General features: G+C 39.3%; 2 protein-coding genes across 14 annotated transcripts in view; one reads left to right on the top strand and one right to left on the bottom strand.

Moving 5' to 3' along the window:
* Positions 1–13,465, bottom strand: part of MPC2 (mitochondrial pyruvate carrier 2) — a 28,891-nt gene extending 15,426 nt beyond the window's left edge. The window contains exons 1-2 of the mRNA XM_025430469.3: positions 13,029–13,465; positions 2–42 (exon numbers count right to left, since the gene is read on the bottom strand). Of these exons, the coding sequence (XP_025286254.1) occupies positions 2–42; positions 13,029–13,137 (150 nt within the window). The 5' untranslated portion in view covers positions 13,138–13,465. The remainder of the gene's footprint in view (position 1; positions 43–13,028) is intronic.
* A 451-nt stretch (positions 13,466–13,916) lies between these two features.
* DCAF6 (DDB1 and CUL4 associated factor 6) overlaps positions 13,917–19,813 on the top strand; it is a 131,154-nt gene continuing 125,257 nt past the window's right edge. For 3 of the 13 annotated variants that reach the window (XM_035719376.2, XM_025430458.3, XM_049112349.1), the window contains exon 1: positions 13,919–14,306. In XM_035719376.2, the coding sequence (XP_035575269.1) occupies positions 14,210–14,306 (97 nt within the window). In that variant the 5' untranslated portion in view covers positions 13,919–14,209. Of the gene's footprint in view, positions 14,307–19,813 lie in introns of all 13 variants that reach the window. The other 10 variants (XM_025430460.3, XM_035719375.2, XM_025430456.3 and 7 more) reach the window with 5 other exon arrangements.

The following is a 19,813-nucleotide window of genomic DNA, read 5'->3' as shown; positions in this document are numbered from 1 at the left end:
CCCATTTCATAATTGGAGCCCAGAAAAAAACTGTTTTGGGACCTGAAAAAAAAAGGGAGAAAAATTTAGAAATAAACCAACTATTTTATGTCTTTTCTCAAATTTTTAATTTAAATTCTAGTTAACATACAGTGCAATATTGGTTTCATGAATAGAATTCAGTGATTCATCACTCACATACAATACCCAGTGCTCCTCATAGCAAGTGCCCTCCTAATACTCATGACCCATCTAGCCCATCGCCCATCTACTGCCCTCCATAACCCTCAGTTTGTTCTCTATCTTTAAGGGTCTTTAATGGTTTTCTATGTCTTTTTTCAGTCATCATCACATTTCAAAATCCTCAAAATTTAGCAATCTATTCCTAGTCATTTGTACTATGCTTTCTGCATTCTATGTATTAACATTTAGAAAGTCACCATAGTACCAACCTTACATACAAGTTGTTTTGATTTCCTTGTCAATTACTTGTGGTTTTGTGACTTGTTAAAAATGATCTAAAGCATAAGGGAGATAGTTTGGCAACCATTTCCAAAGCTTTGCCTTGAACATGAAATCGAATGTTAGTTAGTTCACTCAAGGATAACCTCCAAGTTGGAGAAATTAGAAACTAGAGATTTGTGAGATGAGCCTCAATAGCTATTATTCACTAATTCTATTAATATTTCTTACTATAAATGACTTGTTGCCATGTGTATGATAGTAAAAGCTCCTATAAAGAGTTTATACTTCTAGTAAAACAAAATTTTTAAAAAAGATTTTATTTATTATTTGAGAGGGGGAGAGAGAGTGCGCATGGGGAGGGGCAGAGGGAGAAGCTGACTCCATGCTGAGCAGGGAGCCTGGCCTTGGGGGTCGACCTGGGCAGAAAGCAGGTCCTTAACTAACTGAGCCACCCATGTGCGAGTGAAAAATGAGCCTAATTTTAAGGTTCACATGAGAAAGGGGAAAGACTAAGATCTATAAGCTCTGTAACAGCAGGGTTTTTACTTTAGATAGTCTGGTATCCATTGGCCTTTTGCAAAATGTTAAATAAATGTTGGTAGCATTGAAAACAATTCTGGGGTGGGATCCCTGGGTGGCTCACTGGTTTAGCGCCTGCCTTCGGCCCAGGGCCTGATCCTGGAGTCCAGGGATCGAGTCCCACATCAGGGTCCCTGCATGGAGCCTGCTTCTCCCTCTGCCTGTGTCTCTGCCTCTCTCTCTCTCTCTGTCTCTCATGAATAAATAAATAAAATCTTAAAAAAAGAAAAGAAAAAAGTAAAAAATTCTAGGTTCTTAGATAATGTAGAATTTGAGAAATAGGAAGTTTCAAAGCTAGAAGAAACCTCCGTTCATGTAACCTAAATCCTTCAGTTTACTAGTGAGGCTCAGAGCAGATCCATGACCTAGTACAAGTGGGCAGCCAGTAAGCAGCAGAACTGTGACTGGAACGAAGCCTTCTAGCTCTTTAACTACGAAACTGCCCACTTTTAACTCTTCCAAATCATATATCTCATTTAACTTTCAAGAAGCTACAGGGACAGGAAAGAAACAGATTTTGGTCCATGATAATTTAAAATATAACTAAGCATGCTAAATCCAACATATATCAGAGTACTTAACATGGTGAGTATTCTCTCACACACTGGGTCAACAAATCCATTTATTTCTTAACACACAAATTAAACAACTTTATATAAGAAAACTAATTTATTAGCAAATTCAAAAGTTTTAAAATATATTCATGACTATTATTGCTGCCTTAGTATTCTACTTTGCTTTGAAGGAATAAATCATTTGTTTTTATGGATCATCAAAATCATATCTAAAATGGCATCATTATCTAAGCATAATACATTTTACTTCTCTTCCTCTATCCCCAATTAATATTTCTCTTTTTTTCCCAATTAATATTTCTCAATAGTGCCAGCAGATAAAGATGCATTTATCCATTTTCCCCCTAGTAGGTGAGCAAGTGTTCACAGTCATTAATGAAAAGGAGTATTTTTGTTCAATATGTGTAAATAACATTTAAAAGATAAAACTGACTTCAACCTATTATTTAGAAACAAAACAAAATAAAGTGAAGTTGAAAAGGTAATGATTTAAATTAAGACCTAGTTGTAGTTCTGGGTTTAATTTATTGCAGATAAGACTATTCATTCACCCATAATAATTACTGCATGCTTTACAATGTACCTAGCCCTGGGTATATGTGCTGGTAAATGAATACAGGGCTGGCTTTTATTAACCAAGCACAAGAATTCTGTTCAACTAAAGTCACAACTGAAGGCTAACATTTTAGGAAAACTTAGTTTTAACATGCTTATATCAATGCTGCACTAGTTTCACAGTAGGTAATATCATCATCTCAAAGTAAAAATGAGCTCAATGATAACACTCTTTTAGGGGTTGCATTTTGGCTGAACTACTTACTATCAAGGGGGTTGGTATGGGGCACCTGGCTGGCTTAGTCAGTAGAGCACATGACTCTTGATATCAGGGTTTTAAGTTTGAGCCCCACATTGGGTGTAGAGATTACATGAAAAAAACAAAAACTGGAATGCCTGGGTGGCTCAGTGGTTAAGCGTCTGCCTTTGGCTCAGTTCGTGATCCTAGAATCCCAGGATTGAGTCCCACATTAGACTCCCTGCATGGAGGCATGGAGCTTGCTTCTCCCTCTGCCTATGTCTCTGTCTCTCTCCCTCATCTCTCATGAATAAACAAAATCTTTAAAAATAAAAAAATAAAAACTTAGGAAACTAATTGGTTAATCTTAACCCTAAGGAGAGAAATTTGAAAAACGTAAAAATAGCATCTGCTTTCTCTATAACTTTGGCTTATTAAGTAGTTCTACAAAAGTATCACACAAATTATTGCCTGCCTTTAGCATTAAGTGATGGCAATGTTACACATTTTGGTCTATCTTCTACAACTCAACTTAGTCATTGATATTTTTTTATCCCTCCAAACTAATTCACATTGTTCTTACAGCTACTAAATTCATTAATCAATCACATTAATCATAAATGTGATTTTTATACAGAGATCTAAAAATCTACTATAGTGTAAATAATCGACTATAGTTTGTTGTATATCCATTTACCTATCAAAATTATTACCTCCTTGAAGCTAGTGGCTAAAAAGTATTCATACTTGCAGCCCTACCACCTAATGTTGAATAAAAATAAGAGTTAGCCAGCACAGTTGGAAGCAGTTTATATTAACTGGAGTTTAGACTTAAACTGTGATATATAAATATGTACACAAGTATATAAGTATGTGTGTGTATATACATAGGCAAACAATTGAAAAATCCTTTAAAATCAGAATTTTTATCAGTCTGACACTTAAATATTGAAAGTCTGGCTTATAGTCAAAAAAGAGTTTTTAAGTAAGTTTGCTGATTTTCTAGAATATTTAAACCTAACCCTAAAGTTATACTGCAATCTGTCATATTTTCTCAATTTTCAAACTCTAGAAGATCATGGCATAGACTCTCTTTCCTTGTGAGCCAAAACAATTATAATGCTAAACATTTTCTCACATAGATTGGACAGCTAGTCATCTTCCCATGTACTTTCAAGTTTTTCAATATTTTAAATTGTAGTGCAAAAGTGGACACAGTGCTGAAACCGCTCCTGGGAGAATTAAAGCTATTGAGGAGTTCTAAATTTTGACATTCTTATAACTGAGTAAAAATCTCTATATACTCAGTTTCTGGGTTACTGAACTTATCTTTTATCCAGTTCTAAGCTTTGTACTGTACTGATCAGAGCAAACATTACACTCAGAACTCTAGCCATATAACGATCCTCTCTTCTATATCTTGAACAAGATACGGAAACAATGTCCTTTCTTTGGTTAAGACTAGGTTGGAATTTCAAAAGAAATTTTTAGTGGGCTAAAGAAATATAAAAAGAAAACATGAATGCACTGAGTTCCAGAATATAAATTTCAAATCCTAATTTAATTAAATTTTAGACCAGGTCCACTGGTTCTCAACCAGAGGTGATACTGCCTCCTAGGGCACATTTAGTAATGTCTGGAGACATCTGTAGTTGTCACAACTGCAGCGGTGCTGCTGCTGCTGTTACTGATGCTTGCTGGGTACAGGCCAGGCAGGCTGTTAAACATTCTACAATGCACAGGACAGCCTCCCACAACAAGTAATCACCTAGCCCCCAAAATGTCAACAGAGCAAGGGTAAGAAACCCTAGCCTAGATGGATTGACAAGCATGCAACTAAGTTTCCTGCCATTTAATGACTCTAAATCTTAGTTTATACTTAGAATATCCCAATATTCTGACTTGTCTTCATCTGGCTAACTCCTAATATCCTTCAAAAACATATCTTAGATTTCATCTCCTCAAGGAAGCCTTAACATCTCCAGGTTACATTAGATGCACCTTCTCTAAACACCCAAAGCAGCCTGTATATTGTCTATTGTTTTCTGTGCTTAACAATTAAAATGATTTATTTATGCATCTGTCACGTGAACTAGACAAGATGAAGACAAGGCCTGTTTCTTAGTTTTCCTTAACAAATAATATTTGTGAACAGAACTGAATTGAATTAACTATGTCCAGGACAGGTGTTAAGCATAGACATGCAAATTTTTGGTTTGACCAGATATGTCTTGACACTGCTTCATCCTGAAGGGTAGAATCTGCTATTTACTCATCTCCATGGACATCAAGTTCCCTTTACATCAAGGCTGTACCAGATTTTCACTTATTAGTTACTCCACTCTTAGACCATGACACTTTCCTCTCTGGCTCCTGAAAATTCTTCCTCTAAGTCTGATGCCATAACGCACTTGATCTTATAGGTCAATCTTTTCAAACTGTCTAGTTATTTTATTTAGCTTGAGTTTCTGAGATTCCTATTACAGCACACCTGTCTTATTTTTCTTCGCCATATACAAAGTCTCTGGGTCATATGCAGTATCAATTACTAAGTTTACTTTTTAATCCCTACAGGAGGCGTGGCTTCATCACTCAAGGGTAAGTCAGCACATTGTTTTGGTCTCTGGCTTTGAACTTCTCAGCCAACTTCTCTCTTCCTATTTCAAAACTGATGCTTCCTCCTCTGCTATCCTCCAAATTGTTTCCTGAACAATGCCTCTGGGTTCTGGTTCCTTTATGAGCTTAAATATTTGATCCTTCAGAGTTTATGAACAGTAGAGCTTTTCAGTAAGTGTTTGCCTGGTAACTAATTTACTCAACTGCCTCAAGCCAAATGATAATTTAAAAATATTTCCTGTTCCTTTCCCTTACAACCAAACCAAACAGAAAAAAAAAAAAAAACCCTACAAACATGTAATTATGGTTTCTAGAACCTGGACCAAGAGAGGTATAAATATTTTAGTTAGTGAGTAATTTTAAATTTTTTATATTTTTTTATTTTAATTTTTTTTTTTATTCATAGAGACACAGAGAGAGAGGTAGAGACACAGGCATAGGGAGAAGCAGGCTCCACGCAGGAAGCCGGATGTGGGACTCGATCGAGTTTCCAGGATCACACCCCAGGCTGCAGGCGGCGTTAAACCACTGTGCCACGGGGGCTGCCCAATAATTTTAAATTATAAAACAAACCTTCAATTATTTTAATAACTGCTAAGCACTGAATTTAAAAATATCATTAGAAAATATGTATTATAAAACATTCTAAATTTGTTTTTGAAGATTTTATTTATTTATTCACAAGAGACACAGAGAGGCAGAGACACAGGTAGAGGGAGAAGCAGGCTCCCTGCAGGGAGTCCGATGCAGGACTCAATCCCAGGACCCCAGGATCACAACCTGAGCCAAAGGCAGATGCTCAATCGTTGAGCTACCGAGGCGTCCCAAGACATTCTAAATTTTTAATATTTCTGAGATATCTGAGGATGCATCAGAGTGACACAAATAATCTATAAATGCAAAGAAACAATTTTCTTCATTGTTAAGAAAAGGAACCCAGCAGTTTAGCAATACCTGTCATCATACAATGGACTAACAAAAAATTTTAAAGAAAACTTATTTTAGTTTGCTTTTCCATTCTATCTTACTAATCATTTTCTACCTTAAGAGTAAAAAAGTCAAGTATATTTCGACATGTATGAATTCAGGTACAGAGGTTGTTTTCCTGAAAACAGGAATCAATAGTGGAAATGGTAATGGGGAAACATTTCAACTTACTCTAACATTTCTAAAACATAAAATTTTGACAAAACAAAGTATTTGGAAATAAGTATCAAATAATGAGAAGACAACTGTCTTTCTAGACATGGTAAAAACAAGTTCATACAATGACACAGCTATTCTTACAAAAGAGAGAAAAAAATGAGATAACTACGACACCTGAATGGATTAGAATACCTTAACATCAAGATAATCAGAAATATAAACAGAGTATCTAGCTAACATTTATTACAATGAGTAAAAAATTTCAATAGGTAGAAACTTTGAACGGCTGAAAATATACTGAATAAAAATCACCTCTTAAATTTAATTTAGAGTCCAAGATGAGGGAAATGTGTCCCCACCAAACATAAATGTGCATTCTTGGGATGCCTGGGTGGCTCAGTAGTTAAGTATCTGCCTTCAGCTCAGGGCATGATCCTGAAGTCTCGGGATCAAGTGCCACATCGGGCTCCCTTCATGGAGACTGCTTCTCCCTCTGCCTATGTCTCTGCCCCTCTCTCTCTGTGTCTCTCATGAATAAATAAATAAAATCTTAAAGAAAGAAAAAAAGGGACACCTGGGTGGCTCAGTGGTTGAGCGTCTGCCTTCAACTCAGGGCGTGATCCTGGGATCCCAAGTCGAGTCCTGCATCAGGCTCCTTGCAGGAAGCCTGCTTCTCCCTCTGCCAGTGACTCTGCCTCTCTCTCTTTCATAAATAAATAAATAAACAAACAAACTTAGTAGCTTAAAACAACCATTTAAAAAAATTAATAAATGTGCATTCTTTTAGATAAAAAATTAACAGTTAATTAACATATTTTAATCTTGTTTCTTAGAAGTCCACTCTCGGAAGTTAAAAAAGGCCTCAAATGCTGACAATTTGGAAATATCAAAGAAGAATTAAAAAAAAAAAAAATATATATATATATATATATATATGCACAGCAGGGGGAACGGCAGGCAGAGGGAGAGGAAGAAGCAGGCTTCCCGCTGAGCAGGGAGCCCAGTTATGGGACTCGATCCTAGGAGGGACTCCAGGATTATGCCTTGGGCCGAAGGCAGGCGCTCAATCGCTGAGCCACCCAGGCTTCCCAGGTTTGTCTCATTTTAAACGTGAAGTTGATTGAAGGTTCAAACTTTCACAGCAGAATTTGAGAAATTCTGCAAGAGAATATCATAAACAAATATTTAAGAGACATACATTTTCAAACAAATTAACAAATCTAATGGTCTTGAAAAATTCTGATGAACCTGTTGATAAAATAATGACATACATTTACTTCCTAATTTCCTTATCTGAGAGGAATTACTGTTCATGAAATATCATATAAATTCTACCCAGGGGAAAAAAAAATTCTACCCAGGAAGTGTGTCATTTATTGCATGTATGATTCAGTGCTCGCTTCAGCAGCACATATATTGTATGTATGATTCTACCTAGGAAGGATTTTCTTCTTAGAATAACTTTATACACATGCAAACAAGCACACACACAAGTATTGTGTTGAGATGCTTACTATGAGTCAATGTGAAAAATAATGTTTCTCATTGAATGCTTTTCACTTCTTCCTTTCCCTTTCAGACTGTTTCTCTAGTGTGGAATTACCTGAATCAAATACATAGCACAGCAAGGATTAAAAACTAAGACACCTAAATCCTAACTTAACAATTATTACATAGTTTTCCCCAATGAGACCTGAGTTTCTTAAAAACTCTAAAAACTAAGAAAAGCTCTAGTAAAAATACCAAATTGAAGATTATTATAGCTGAAAAGGACCTTAAGGAAAATCCAAGCTTCCTTATTTTAACAGATGAAAAAGAAAGGCACTTAGATGTTAAGTAATCTGTCTTATCCTCAGGTAGTTCCAGATAGAGCAAGGACAAGAACATAGATCTCTTTGATCTTCCTCTTCTACTATGTCATACCATACCTTAAACATTTTCATACTCTCTTAAAACCAAAATTAATATTCTTGAATGACTTTGAAATGTCAAATTATTTATAACTTTCCTTAGGGCTTGCTTCTCCTTTGGTGTATCTGTTGAATTAAACTAGGTGATGCATAAATAGTCTTAATTTCTTAAAATTAGTTTAAAATCAGGTTAATGGACAAAAGTTATATGAAGTATCAAACTAACAGCTACAGCTGGATCATATTCCTTTTATGATCTCTTCTGAAAATACAAAATCTCTGAGTAAGGATTTTTATTTTATTCACTAACATTCCAAGTGCCAGAACAGTATCTAATACACAGTATGCCCTCAATAAATATTGAATAATTCAACATTCTTGGTAGCTACTGGTTTAAAGATATCTTACTTTTCATCAGTATCTCACAGTTGTATGTAAAATCCCAACTTTCCACTTTGGTTCTTATTCTTTAATTTTAAGGGTATGTATATATAAACATAATATATACTAGATATGATATGTAATATAATCTAGATATCTAAAATACCTATATATCTATCATAGACTGTCATTAAAATTCTTCAAATAATTGCTGAAGCAAGAAAATAAACTGTTCTAACAGAAATGCTAAAGAACTATGTTAATTCATAACTATGTGGGCATCTACACTGTTTATTTACTTGATCTACATTTGGCTTTATTTACATGTAATAAAATAATATGTACAGTGAACTAAGGTTTATTAGACTGTCTCATATAACACTATTTCCCTTAGTATTTAACTCTGAATTTTCCCTTAACGATATTCCCTTATGAACACTGATAACATGGGTTCATTTAGTATGTTTTATTTTATTTTTAAAGATTTTATTTGACACAGAGAAGGAGAGAGAGAGAGAGAGAGAGAGAGAGAGAGAGAGAGTGAGTTATCAAGCTCCAGTGAGGGGAGGGGCAGAGGGAGAGAATCTCAGGCAGACTCCAGGTGGAGCCATGGAAGCTGGATGCCGGGCTCGATCTCACCACCCTAAGATCACGACCTGAGCCAAAATCAAGAGTCACACACTTAACCAACTGGGCCACACAGGTGGCCCTGTTTATATTTAAAAACATATTCTTTAGGCGTTTAAGATAAAAAGGGAAAAAACAATTCTCTTACCTAGGAGAAATACAAGAATTACTGCTATTAAGATCTTAAAGTAACTCCTGTGATCCTTCAGAGGAAGAATACCATGTAATGTAGAGAGAATGATAGTCTCAGCAACAGCACACTAAGCACTGCAACTGATTTCACAGAACTATTTTTTCAAAAGATCTCACTTAAGCCAAAATGTAACTCAAGAAAAGCAAAGCGATGGTGAGGTACAAAGAATGATATGGCTCAGAAACCTCTTTTCTGGGCCGACTTAGTTGAAGGATAGTTTTTATTTATTTTTATTATCATTTTATTTCCCCCAGATTCACTGAGATAATTGACATATAACATTGTATTAGTTTAAGATGTACAACATAATGATTTGATATATATTTAACTACAAAATTATTACTACAATAAATTCAGTTAACATCAGTTGCCTCACTTCATTTTTTTTTCTTGTCATAAGAACTTTTAAGATGTACTCTCTTAGCAGTTTTCAAATACATAGTATGGTATTGTTAACTACAGTCATCATATTGTACATTATATCCCCCAAACTTATTTATTTTGTAACTGGAAGTTTATACCTTTAGACCACCTGTAGGATAGTTTTTGGATTCTTGGTCTCCTAACTACTTTTGAATATTGGACTCTATCATTAAAAAAAAGATAAAAAAAGTTTCTTTTTTAAGATTTTATTTATTTAGGGGCACCTGGAGGACTCAGTGGGTGAGCACCTGCCTTCAGCTCAGGGCATGGTCCTGGAATGTCAGGATTGAGTCCCAAATCGGGCTCTCCTTGAAAAGCAGGTTCCTTGCAGGGAGCCCGATGTGGGACTCGATCTCCAGACCCAGGATCACAACCTGAGACAAAGGCAGATGCTCGACCTCTGAGCCACCCAGGCGTCCCTCTTCCTTTTTTTCTGAGCATACATCCCCTACATATATATTGTATGTATTTATAAACTATACATATAATTTATATACATATATACATATATATGTACATATGTTGACTCCACAGAACTCAACTGTGTTCTCCATATAAATATATATATAACTAGACTAATTTATTTTTATATTATAAGATATATACAGAATAGAAAACTTAAAAGGATAAAATAATAGTACACATTAACAGAAGTTGTACTGTTTTCTTTCTACATTCCAATGTTTCATTTTGTGCATACTTCGGGACAATTCACCCTATTTTGGAACTCATAAATATACAAAGGAATGACATGCCTTCACTAACAATGTTTCTCTCCCTCAACTAAGCTTTTAAGTAAACACTGGGCAACATGACTTCAAGGTTATTTCTCTGACAAATACCTGGAATGGAGCTATACTGCTGGTTAGTGTAGAGTCATATTTTTTAGTCAGGAGGTGGTAGTGGAGAGTGATATACCTTATGAGAAGTGAACTTGTTAGGACACACATTTGATTAGAACTCTATTCTTACTTTATAGAGGTAGATCATAATGTGCCAGGAACAACATACATGAATGATGATGGCCGCAAGGTTACTATAATATATACCATTATGATATAATAATATATGACACATATAACAGTACTATAACCCTAGTATATATCTATATAAAGACATATTTTTGCTGCCTTACCAGACATTCTGCCAGTGACAAAATTATATCTCAGATATTTAGAATTCAGTGTATGATATCTGTTAATATCCTAGTCTTGCATATCATTGTATATTGTGAACTTATGTGAATTCCAGTATGTGAATTTAAACTGTTTAAATGAGGATTCAATAACATACTATTATGCAAAATAGTACACAAAAACCTTGAATAGTCACTCTGATGACTCTTGGAGCAATAATTAGCATTTCTTCAGATTTTATTCAATACTAATGAATTAACAGTAATATTTTTCATGCTTCTCCATTTCTACATTGGTGTGGCTACAACTTTTTAATCATAAATAATTTTGCAGGGATAGATATTCTTACTGTGTATGTTGGTTAAAAGCTTAGATGAGAGGGCACTAACATTTTTTGAGAGTCTAAGTGCAATCACTTTGCTAAATGTTTTATAGCCATTATATCATTTAATTTTCACAACAATCCTTAAATGATAATAATTACTATCCCCATTTTATAAATCAGAAAAATAAGGCTTGGGGGCTTTAAGATCAAGGTCACATAGCCAAGATTTAAACCTTAAAAGCAGAACAGGCTCTGAAGCCATACAGAGCCTATTCTTCCCCTACTCTGAAAATGGGGTTACAATAACTGAACTAATCCAAGAATACCCAGATGAAGTGCACAGTCTACAAATGAAAGGTAAATCCTCTTGATTCTCAAAGATGACTAAAGCAATAATTATAAGTGGTTAAAGCCAAGACCCCAGAAAAGATCACTATAAAACTAACCTCCACTTCTGTATTAAAGTAGTTTAAAATGATCCTCCTCTGCCCTGTCCTTATCCTACAGCCCAAATACAAAGCTGAAGAGGGTCAAAGTTGACTCTATAGAATTCAGTTGACTCTAAAACCCAGATTACTACAGAAGCATTGCTCAACTCTCCCTCCTGAAAATCTTTGTCACCAAACACAGCACAATTCCAAAAAACTGAGGGTTAAAAAAACCTAAAAGGCAAATAAACTAAATAAATTTCCTAAAGACTAATTTTATAATGGGTATGATACTGCAGTAAACAATATAATACTTAAGTATAATATTTATTTTGTATTTTAGTAAAGTATTATACTATTCATCATTTCATTATCAAACTGGAAATCAGAGTCAGGAACCATCTCAGACTCCAGAGAGCTCCTTCCTAGTCAAACGTGTGGAGAAAAGACAACTTTCCTAACGATGCCAACTGCAGAGGAAGGAAAAAAGAGTCACTTTTGGGGTGCACTTCAACCTTTCAATTTGTAACATATTTTCTCATTCACTAAATTTTAAGCTTGAAATAGACCTCAGTACCTCGGGTTTTAGTTACCAGCCAAGTAATATTACCGCCCGTTTTATAGAAGAGGTAACAAAACTCTAGGTCTTGAAGAGTTGGAAGGATTGGGATCTTCCAGTTTCTTATACTATTTTTTTTTTTCAGCCACAAGAACAGTGTTTTCCAGCAGGACAAGTGAGAGCTAACACTTGTTAGGCATTTATGAAGACTCAAACGCATGTTATCTTTAATTCTCACACTGAGCAGATTTTACAGGGACTAAACTATCTAGGATTTCGCCCAAGGTCACAGCTACATAGTAAGAGGCACAACAGAATTAAATCCGGGTCTGCCCACATGAAAAAGTCTAGGGAGAATCAGTCAGAAAGGACAGCCTTCAACAAACTGGATCTATGGGACTAGGTATGACACTGACTCGGAAACCCGGGTAACGCATCTGCAGGCCTCGGCCAGCTGGAGCTGAGGGAAGTGTGACCTTTACTCCAAACCGGTGCGACAAGATCCGCGTGGATCAATATACACCAGTACTCGTGGAGGATAAGGGGAGAGAATGAGAATCTCGTGGGGGCCCAGGCCGATCTGTGGCCGCGGGAAGCGAGAAGGCTCAAACCCAGAGGCCCGGGCCGGGGTGTGGGTCGTGCCTAAGGGATGGGGTGCAGCAAAGGTCGCGAAGGGCACAGAATCGATAATCTCAGGTTTAACGAGAGATGTTGGAGGAGATAAAGTGAAAAGCAGGGAGGACGGGAAAGTGAGACCGGGCTCGCTTGAAGGGAAGTAGTTGGGGCTGCGGGCGATACCTCCAGCGGCGGAGTTGTCCGTGGCCGCTAAAGGTCTATTTCCGACGAGGGGGGGGGAGTGAAGGTCTCGCTGAGAGCTATTCCGGGTCTGTTACCTGCCGGGTGGTTGTACAGCGGCCTCAATTTCTCCGGCAGCAGGAGCTCCACTTTATCCAGGACCCGGTGGTAGGTGGCCCGAAGGCCCCGGGCGCCAGCGGCTGACATCTCTGCGGACGAGTGGTCGTGGGCGGTCGAGAGGGAGAGCGGCCGCGTGCTGCTCCCTGGATGACAACGAAGGGCACTCGTCACTTTCTCCTGCCACAGCGCCTAGCGTCCTCCTCTCTCCGAGGTTGCCCTTCCCGCGGCTCAGGCTGCCCCCTGCGAACCACAGGGGTGGCGAGAACCCAGGAAAGCACTGAGGGGGCGGAGATACAGCGACGGCCCGCCCCGGGCCCGCCTCCTTCACTCCCGCTGCCCAGGAGGAGGAGGAGTCATGGCAACAGGTGCCTGGAGGACTGCCTCCCCACGCCAACCCGGCGCCCCGGCGGCAGCGCGCCTGCGCAAGCACGGCCGCCCCACGGTGATTGGCCCGCCTCGTGGTGCGGGCGGGGTCCAGCGCGAACCTCCAATTTCTCCTTCCTGCCCTCGAGGCCATGTTGGAGAAGGGAAAGTGAAGCTGCACGGGCTCTAATCCCCCTCCGCTTTAAGAGAGCCCGCAGTTAAAATGGGCTTTCCGGGCCTTCAGTGCCCCAACTAAAGATGACGCCGCACAACGCTCTTGCTTCCCTTGGAATGAGCCTTGTGACTGAGAGACCTCACATCTCAGCTCCTCCTCTCTCTATGCCTCACTTATCCGTAGAGAATCAAGGAGTTAGCTACAGAACCCACTTTCCTAGGGTTCTGCTCGTCAGCCGTGGCGCAGACGAGCGTCAGCCCCGGGGGTGGTCGTCATCTCGCGAGAAGCGCTTGGAAGGGAGGGTGTCGAGAACGAGGAGAGGGAGGAGTCGCGGCCGCCTCCGCCTCCTCCTCCTCCTGTCGGAGGGGGGCCGAGGGAGGGGACTGTTGCTGATCTCTGGATGTTCTGGGTAGTCTGAGAAGGAGAGTATGAGGCGAGCTCCGGCCCGGGCGCGGCCGGGCTTCGGGGGCGAGGGCGCCGCCGCCATCTAACTCGCAGCGCCCGCGAGGCCCGGCGCGCGGATGGTGCCGGTGCGGCTCGGGTGTTGATCCGCGGTGTCCCCTCCCCCTTCTCCCCTCCCCCACGCGGTGGTCTCCCCTTCTACCCCGGCCCGGCAGAGCCATGTCTCGGGGTGGCTCCTGCCCACACCTGTTGTGGGACGTGAGGAAAAGGTCCCTCGGGCTGGAGGACCCGTCCCGGCTGCGGAGCCGCTACCTGGGTGAGCGGGGGCGCGGGGGCCCGGGGGCGGAGGCGCTGAGGTCGCCGCCCAGAGGGGGGGAGGGGGCCGCGCCGCGGGGGCTGTTGGTGGGGAAGCGCCTCGGCGGGGCCGCCCCGGAGACCCCGGGGTGCTGGGTGGACGTTGGCTGGCGCCCCCGGTGCGGGTGTCCTCCCACGGCCAAGCCCCCTTGCGTGCTGCCGGCCGCCGCCCTTGCTGGGTTTCCCTCAGGGGGCCGGGTGGGCGGCAGACGCTACTGGCCGGGAAAGGTGTTGGGGGCGCGTGTGGAGTGCGGTTCGGGAGAAGACTTGCCCAGCCTCCCGGAGCTGCTTCGTTTGGAGCCAAAGTTGGCGCTTGTGCTCCCCTCCAGCGCTCTCCCCGCTCCGCCGAAGGACTAAGTTTTTGTTGACAGCACTCGCCTCCCCTCAGTCTTCGGAGGGCTGGGGTGTCGGCCGCGGCGCGGCGGCCACCTTGAGGGACTTCGTGCACCACACGGACTCGGCGTAAACTGTGGTGCGGCGCCCAGCCAAAGCCCAAAAGTGATAGCCGAGCTCTCCCCACCCCCGCGCGCTTCCCCGGTTCCCCTGTGCTCTTCAGTTCGTTTTGACCGCTTTCAGGAGGTGTAGGGTTTCATGTTCCTCTTCCCACCCCTGTAAAACACACTTGGCATTTACGGTTTCTTAGTTAAGCTTTCTAAAAACAACCTTCAATACTTGAGGGAACAGTATTCCACTTTTTTTTTTTTTTTTCCCCCCGTTTTGGGTAAATTGGTTATATGAGGATTCTGGGTCAAGCTGAGCTAGCTCAAACAGTCCAGGATCTTGAAAGTGGACGTTTTGAGTTAAGGGTCTTTTTTGGTTTCTTCCTCTGCCGTCTCTCCAGCGCCACTTTGTTCTTTTTTATTTGTCGGTAAGACATTTAAAACGTTTTTCTTTCCAGTTTTGTCACTTTCTGCTAAGGAAGTACTGTTGATGACATTTGGTTTTTGCCTTCAAGTCGGTAGAAGAAAATGAAATCTCCTTACACCTAACGGTTCTGGTTTGTAAATGATTTGAGAGAACTGAGCAAGCATTTTTTTTTTCTTATTCTTGTTTTTTAGTGTCTCAAGTGACATATGAATACATTCTCGTTGTACAGACATAATAAAAATGAAGCAGAAATCCCTGTGATTCCCTCCCATTCCAGTTTTACACACACACTTTTAGAGGTAACTGTTCTCTGTTTCCTGAATATTTTTCCAGACCTTTATCTTTCCATTTTTACAAGCACATATGTACATACAGAAATGCCAAAGTTCTGTGTGCTTTTGTGTGTCTGTGAAACTTGTATATATGGTGTCCTTTTGTAAACTTTGTTTTACAACTTACTTCTACATTAGGTCTTAGAGATCTTTCCAGGCAGTAAAAATAGACCTATTCAGTCTTTTAAACTACCACATAATGTTTAACTGTATGACAGTACAGTAGTAGACTCAAACCTTTCCTCTGGAAATAGATCTTGGTTGTTACTGAGGCATTGCACTGAACATCCTTATACATGCTTGTGCATTTGTTCTAGGATAAGTAACCTAGAGTGGTCTTAAAATTAAACATTAGTGGAGAGTGATTTTTTAAATCATTAACCTAAAAAAGATGTGCAGTATTTCTCTTAATTTTTTTTAAAGTTTATTTATTTATTCACGATAGAGAGAGAGAGAGAGAGGCAGAGACATAGGCAGAGGGTGAAGCAGGCTCCATACAGGGAGCCTGACATGGGACTCCATCCCTGGTCTCCAGGATCATGCTTTGGGCCGAAGGCAGGTGCTCAAACTGCCTTGAGCCACCCAGGCTGCCCCTCTCTTAATTTTTTTTGAAAAAGAACTTAATTTTAGTTTAATAAGACGAACCTTTTTTTTTTTTTTTTTAAGATTTTATTTATTTATTCATGAGAGACAGAGAGAGAGGCAGAGACACAGGCAGAGGGTGAAGCAGGCTCTATGCAGGGAGCCAGATACGGGACTCATCCTGGGACTTGATCCTGGGACTCTGGGATCATACCCGGAGCCAAAGGCAGACACCCAAACGCTGAGCCACCCTCAGCTCACGCCTGAGCAGGCGTCCCAAACGAATTTTAATACTGTGTGTTCTGCATGAGTAAATTTGTTTGGTCCTGTATTAGTTGGACTGTTTAAGTACTGATTTAGATAAGTTTATATATTAATGTTTTTTTCTGGTTCATTTAGTTCAGCTGTATCTATGAAATATGAGTTAAAATATGAAACTCTACATTTCCTTTTTTTCCCTTCCTCCTTTAAGTGTGATGTTTGCATTAGGTAGAGGGAAATTGAAGAGCAAGAGTTCCCTGACATCAATAGAAAGTCTGAATTACAGATTTTCAAATATCAGCATGCATGTGTGTGTGTGTGTATGAGGTTTCTTATCTTAATGTTTTAAGTGTGTGTTAATATATTCTTTATAGTGTATTCTCAAAACAGCATCCTTTAAAAGTGGTTTTCTAAGTACTTGAAAATAGCTTGTGAAGTAATTTCCTGACCTTAGTAGATCTTCTTTACACCATTATTTTATCTAACTCTCCCACACCCCTGTGCTAATCTTGGTTTAGCATTCAGGAAATAGTAAAATCCGCATTAGTAGTACCTGAATCAATGAGTTTTTAAAAAATAGTATTTTAGAAAGTAGATTCCTTTTTTATTTTGAGCCTTCAAACATTTTGGTTGTTTACAGTATTGTAGGTTATTTTTTCAATTTATTCCCATTATTTGCATTTTTAATAATGAATTACTGCTAAATAATTCACAGATAAAATTGACAGATGTTTCTTGTAACGTTTACATTTCAAATTATTTCATTATAGCATGTGTCTTTCTAATACCAGTATTCAAGCTTTGCAGGTGATTTCAAATTTGATAAATTACTACTTTTCCTCCTATCAAAGAAAACTAGAGTTCATAAAACATCTTGTTATGTTGTGGGAATGAAGATAAATAATTTTTCATAAGTTATTTAGAAGAAAACGATATATATGTTCACTTACAATCTCCAAATTCACAAGAGTCACCTGAACTAACAGATTGTTGTTTGGTTTACCATGGATTCAGAAGCTAGGCCAGCTATTGTAATCTTTATGAGCTTGATCTAAATTTCATTGTAGGATTTATCTTTTTATTTTTTAATATTTTATTTATTTATGAGAGACATAGAGAGAGAGAGAGAGAGAGAGGCAGAGAGAGAAGCAGGCTCCATGCAGGGATCCCAATGCGGGACTCAGTCCTGGGACTACAGGATCACGCCCTGAGCCAAAGGCAGTCGCTCAACCCTTGAACCACTCAGGCTTCCTGGATTTGTCTTTTTATTATCTATCTATCTATCTATCTATCTATCTATCTATCATCTATCTATTAAAGATTTTATTTATTTATTCATGAGAGACACACACAGAGAGAGAGAGAGAGAGGCAGACACACAGGCAGAGGGAGAAGCAGGCTCCTTGCAGGGAGCCTGATGTGGGACTCATCCTGGGTCTCCAGACCATGCCCCGGCCAAAGGTGGCGCTAGACTACTGAGCCACCCGGGCTGCCCACACACACAGCTTTATAAAGATAAACATTGCTTATAAAATACACTGGTTTCTGTACGTTTCCTCTTTCTATTCATATTCCTCTCATTTTAAAGACTTGCCCACAACTTGAATTTATACTTTCTAACCCTTCTGTATATAAGGACACTAACTGACAAAAGAGTAAAGAAACTTTTCTAGGGAGTTGCCATGATATATAGTATGTTTAATATAAAATGCTTAAACTATGATTAGGGAGTGTCCTGGTCAGCTTGGGCTGCTGTAACAAAATAACATAAAATGGGTAGTTTATAAACAATCGAGATTTATTCTCTCAGTTTTGGAGGCTGGAAGACTGGGAGTAAGGTGCTCACATCAGGATCTTGGTTTTGTGAGGAGGGCCAGCTTCCTGGTTCATAGCCTTTTCACTGTAACCACACAGGGCAGAAAGAGGGTGATAACTCTCTGTGGTCTCTTTTATAAGGGCACTAATCCTAACCTAATCACATCTCTAAGATCCCACCTTCTTGAAGGTTAGGATTTCAACATAGGGATTTTTGAAGGGACACAACCATTCAGACTATAGCAGGTAGCCAATGATAGCTTTATACTGGGATTAGGAAGTCTTTGTCGTTTGAATGTCATTGGAGCCAATATGTATTGAAATGGATAATTTTGCATTTGGATTATTCTTTTTAAATATTTATTTATTTTAGAGAATGTGCACAGGGGAGGGGAAGAGAGAGAGAATCTCAGACTCTGTGCTGATCATGGAGTCCAACACAGGGCTTGATCCCATGACCCTGAGCCGAAATCAAGAGTTGGATGCCTAAGTTGCTTAGCCACCCAGGCGCCCCTACTTTTAGATTATTCTTTAACATATACTGACTACATCTACATTATGTAGTTCTTCATGTGTTGCTAAGTTACAATGTATTATATGAGAGTCTGTAAATTCTGATTTATGCTTCCTTGTTAGCTACTGGGGAAAAGTTGGTGGAATATTTGTATTTTGTTTCTTTAGTCTTGAAATCTCAACGTTGAAAGATGTCTGATTTTAGTAGTGAGCAATGACTGTCAAATATGACAAATACATGTAATAGAATAAGCTGAATAATTCCTGAAGATAAGACTACCAAAGACATCAATCATAGCAACTGCAGGAGGAAAATAGCTCTATGGTGGATTTCATTTCTTCCTTGTATAGGATGAAAGTGCTTAGAAGGGATAGGAGCTACTGGTAACATAGAATTTATATTACAGGGGTGTTTTAGGTCAGTATTTCTAGAATGTTTGACCATGATCCACAGTAAAAATACATTTATATGGCAACTTGTGATACACACCTACAACTAAAATAAAAGATTTTTCGAGGTGGTGGTGTTACTACTTTCTGTTATGTATCATGTTAAAAATGGGGGTGTTGACCCAGTAGATTATTTAATGCATCTTGGCTTGAGGTTTGCAAAACTATACTAATCATTTGTATTTTTAATAATTATAATAGAATGTTATTAACTTAGTTAATAGGTTGGGTAGGTTTACCAAGTACTTGCAGCAGATTAAAAAAAAATTTAAAACACTACTGGTGGAATGTCTGCGTGGTTCAGTGGTTAAGCGTCTGCCTTTGGCTCAGGGTGTGATCCCAAGGTCCTGGGACCAAGTGCCGAATGGGGCTCCCTAAGAGGAGCCTGCTTTTCCCTCTGCCTATGTCTCTGCCTCTCTGTGTCTTTCATGAATAGATAAAAATCTTAAAAAAAAACAAACAACATTGTGGGCTAATAAAGAAAATATAAATAATGAAATCTTATTTACCCTCAGGAAAAGTAACTAGAATAGGACCCTTTTCAATTCTTATTTCTTCGTAATACCTGCAATGGGATTGCTATGTTGTATAAGTGTATTTAACTTTATAAGAAATTGCTAGACTGTTTTCCAAAATAGTTGTACCATAC

Source organism: Canis lupus, chromosome 7, assembly GCF_003254725.2.
Source record: "Canis lupus dingo isolate Sandy chromosome 7, ASM325472v2, whole genome shotgun sequence".
NCBI classification, from domain to species: domain Eukaryota; kingdom Metazoa; phylum Chordata; class Mammalia; order Carnivora; family Canidae; genus Canis; species Canis lupus.
This window is presented reverse-complemented; position numbering and strand designations above follow the sequence as displayed.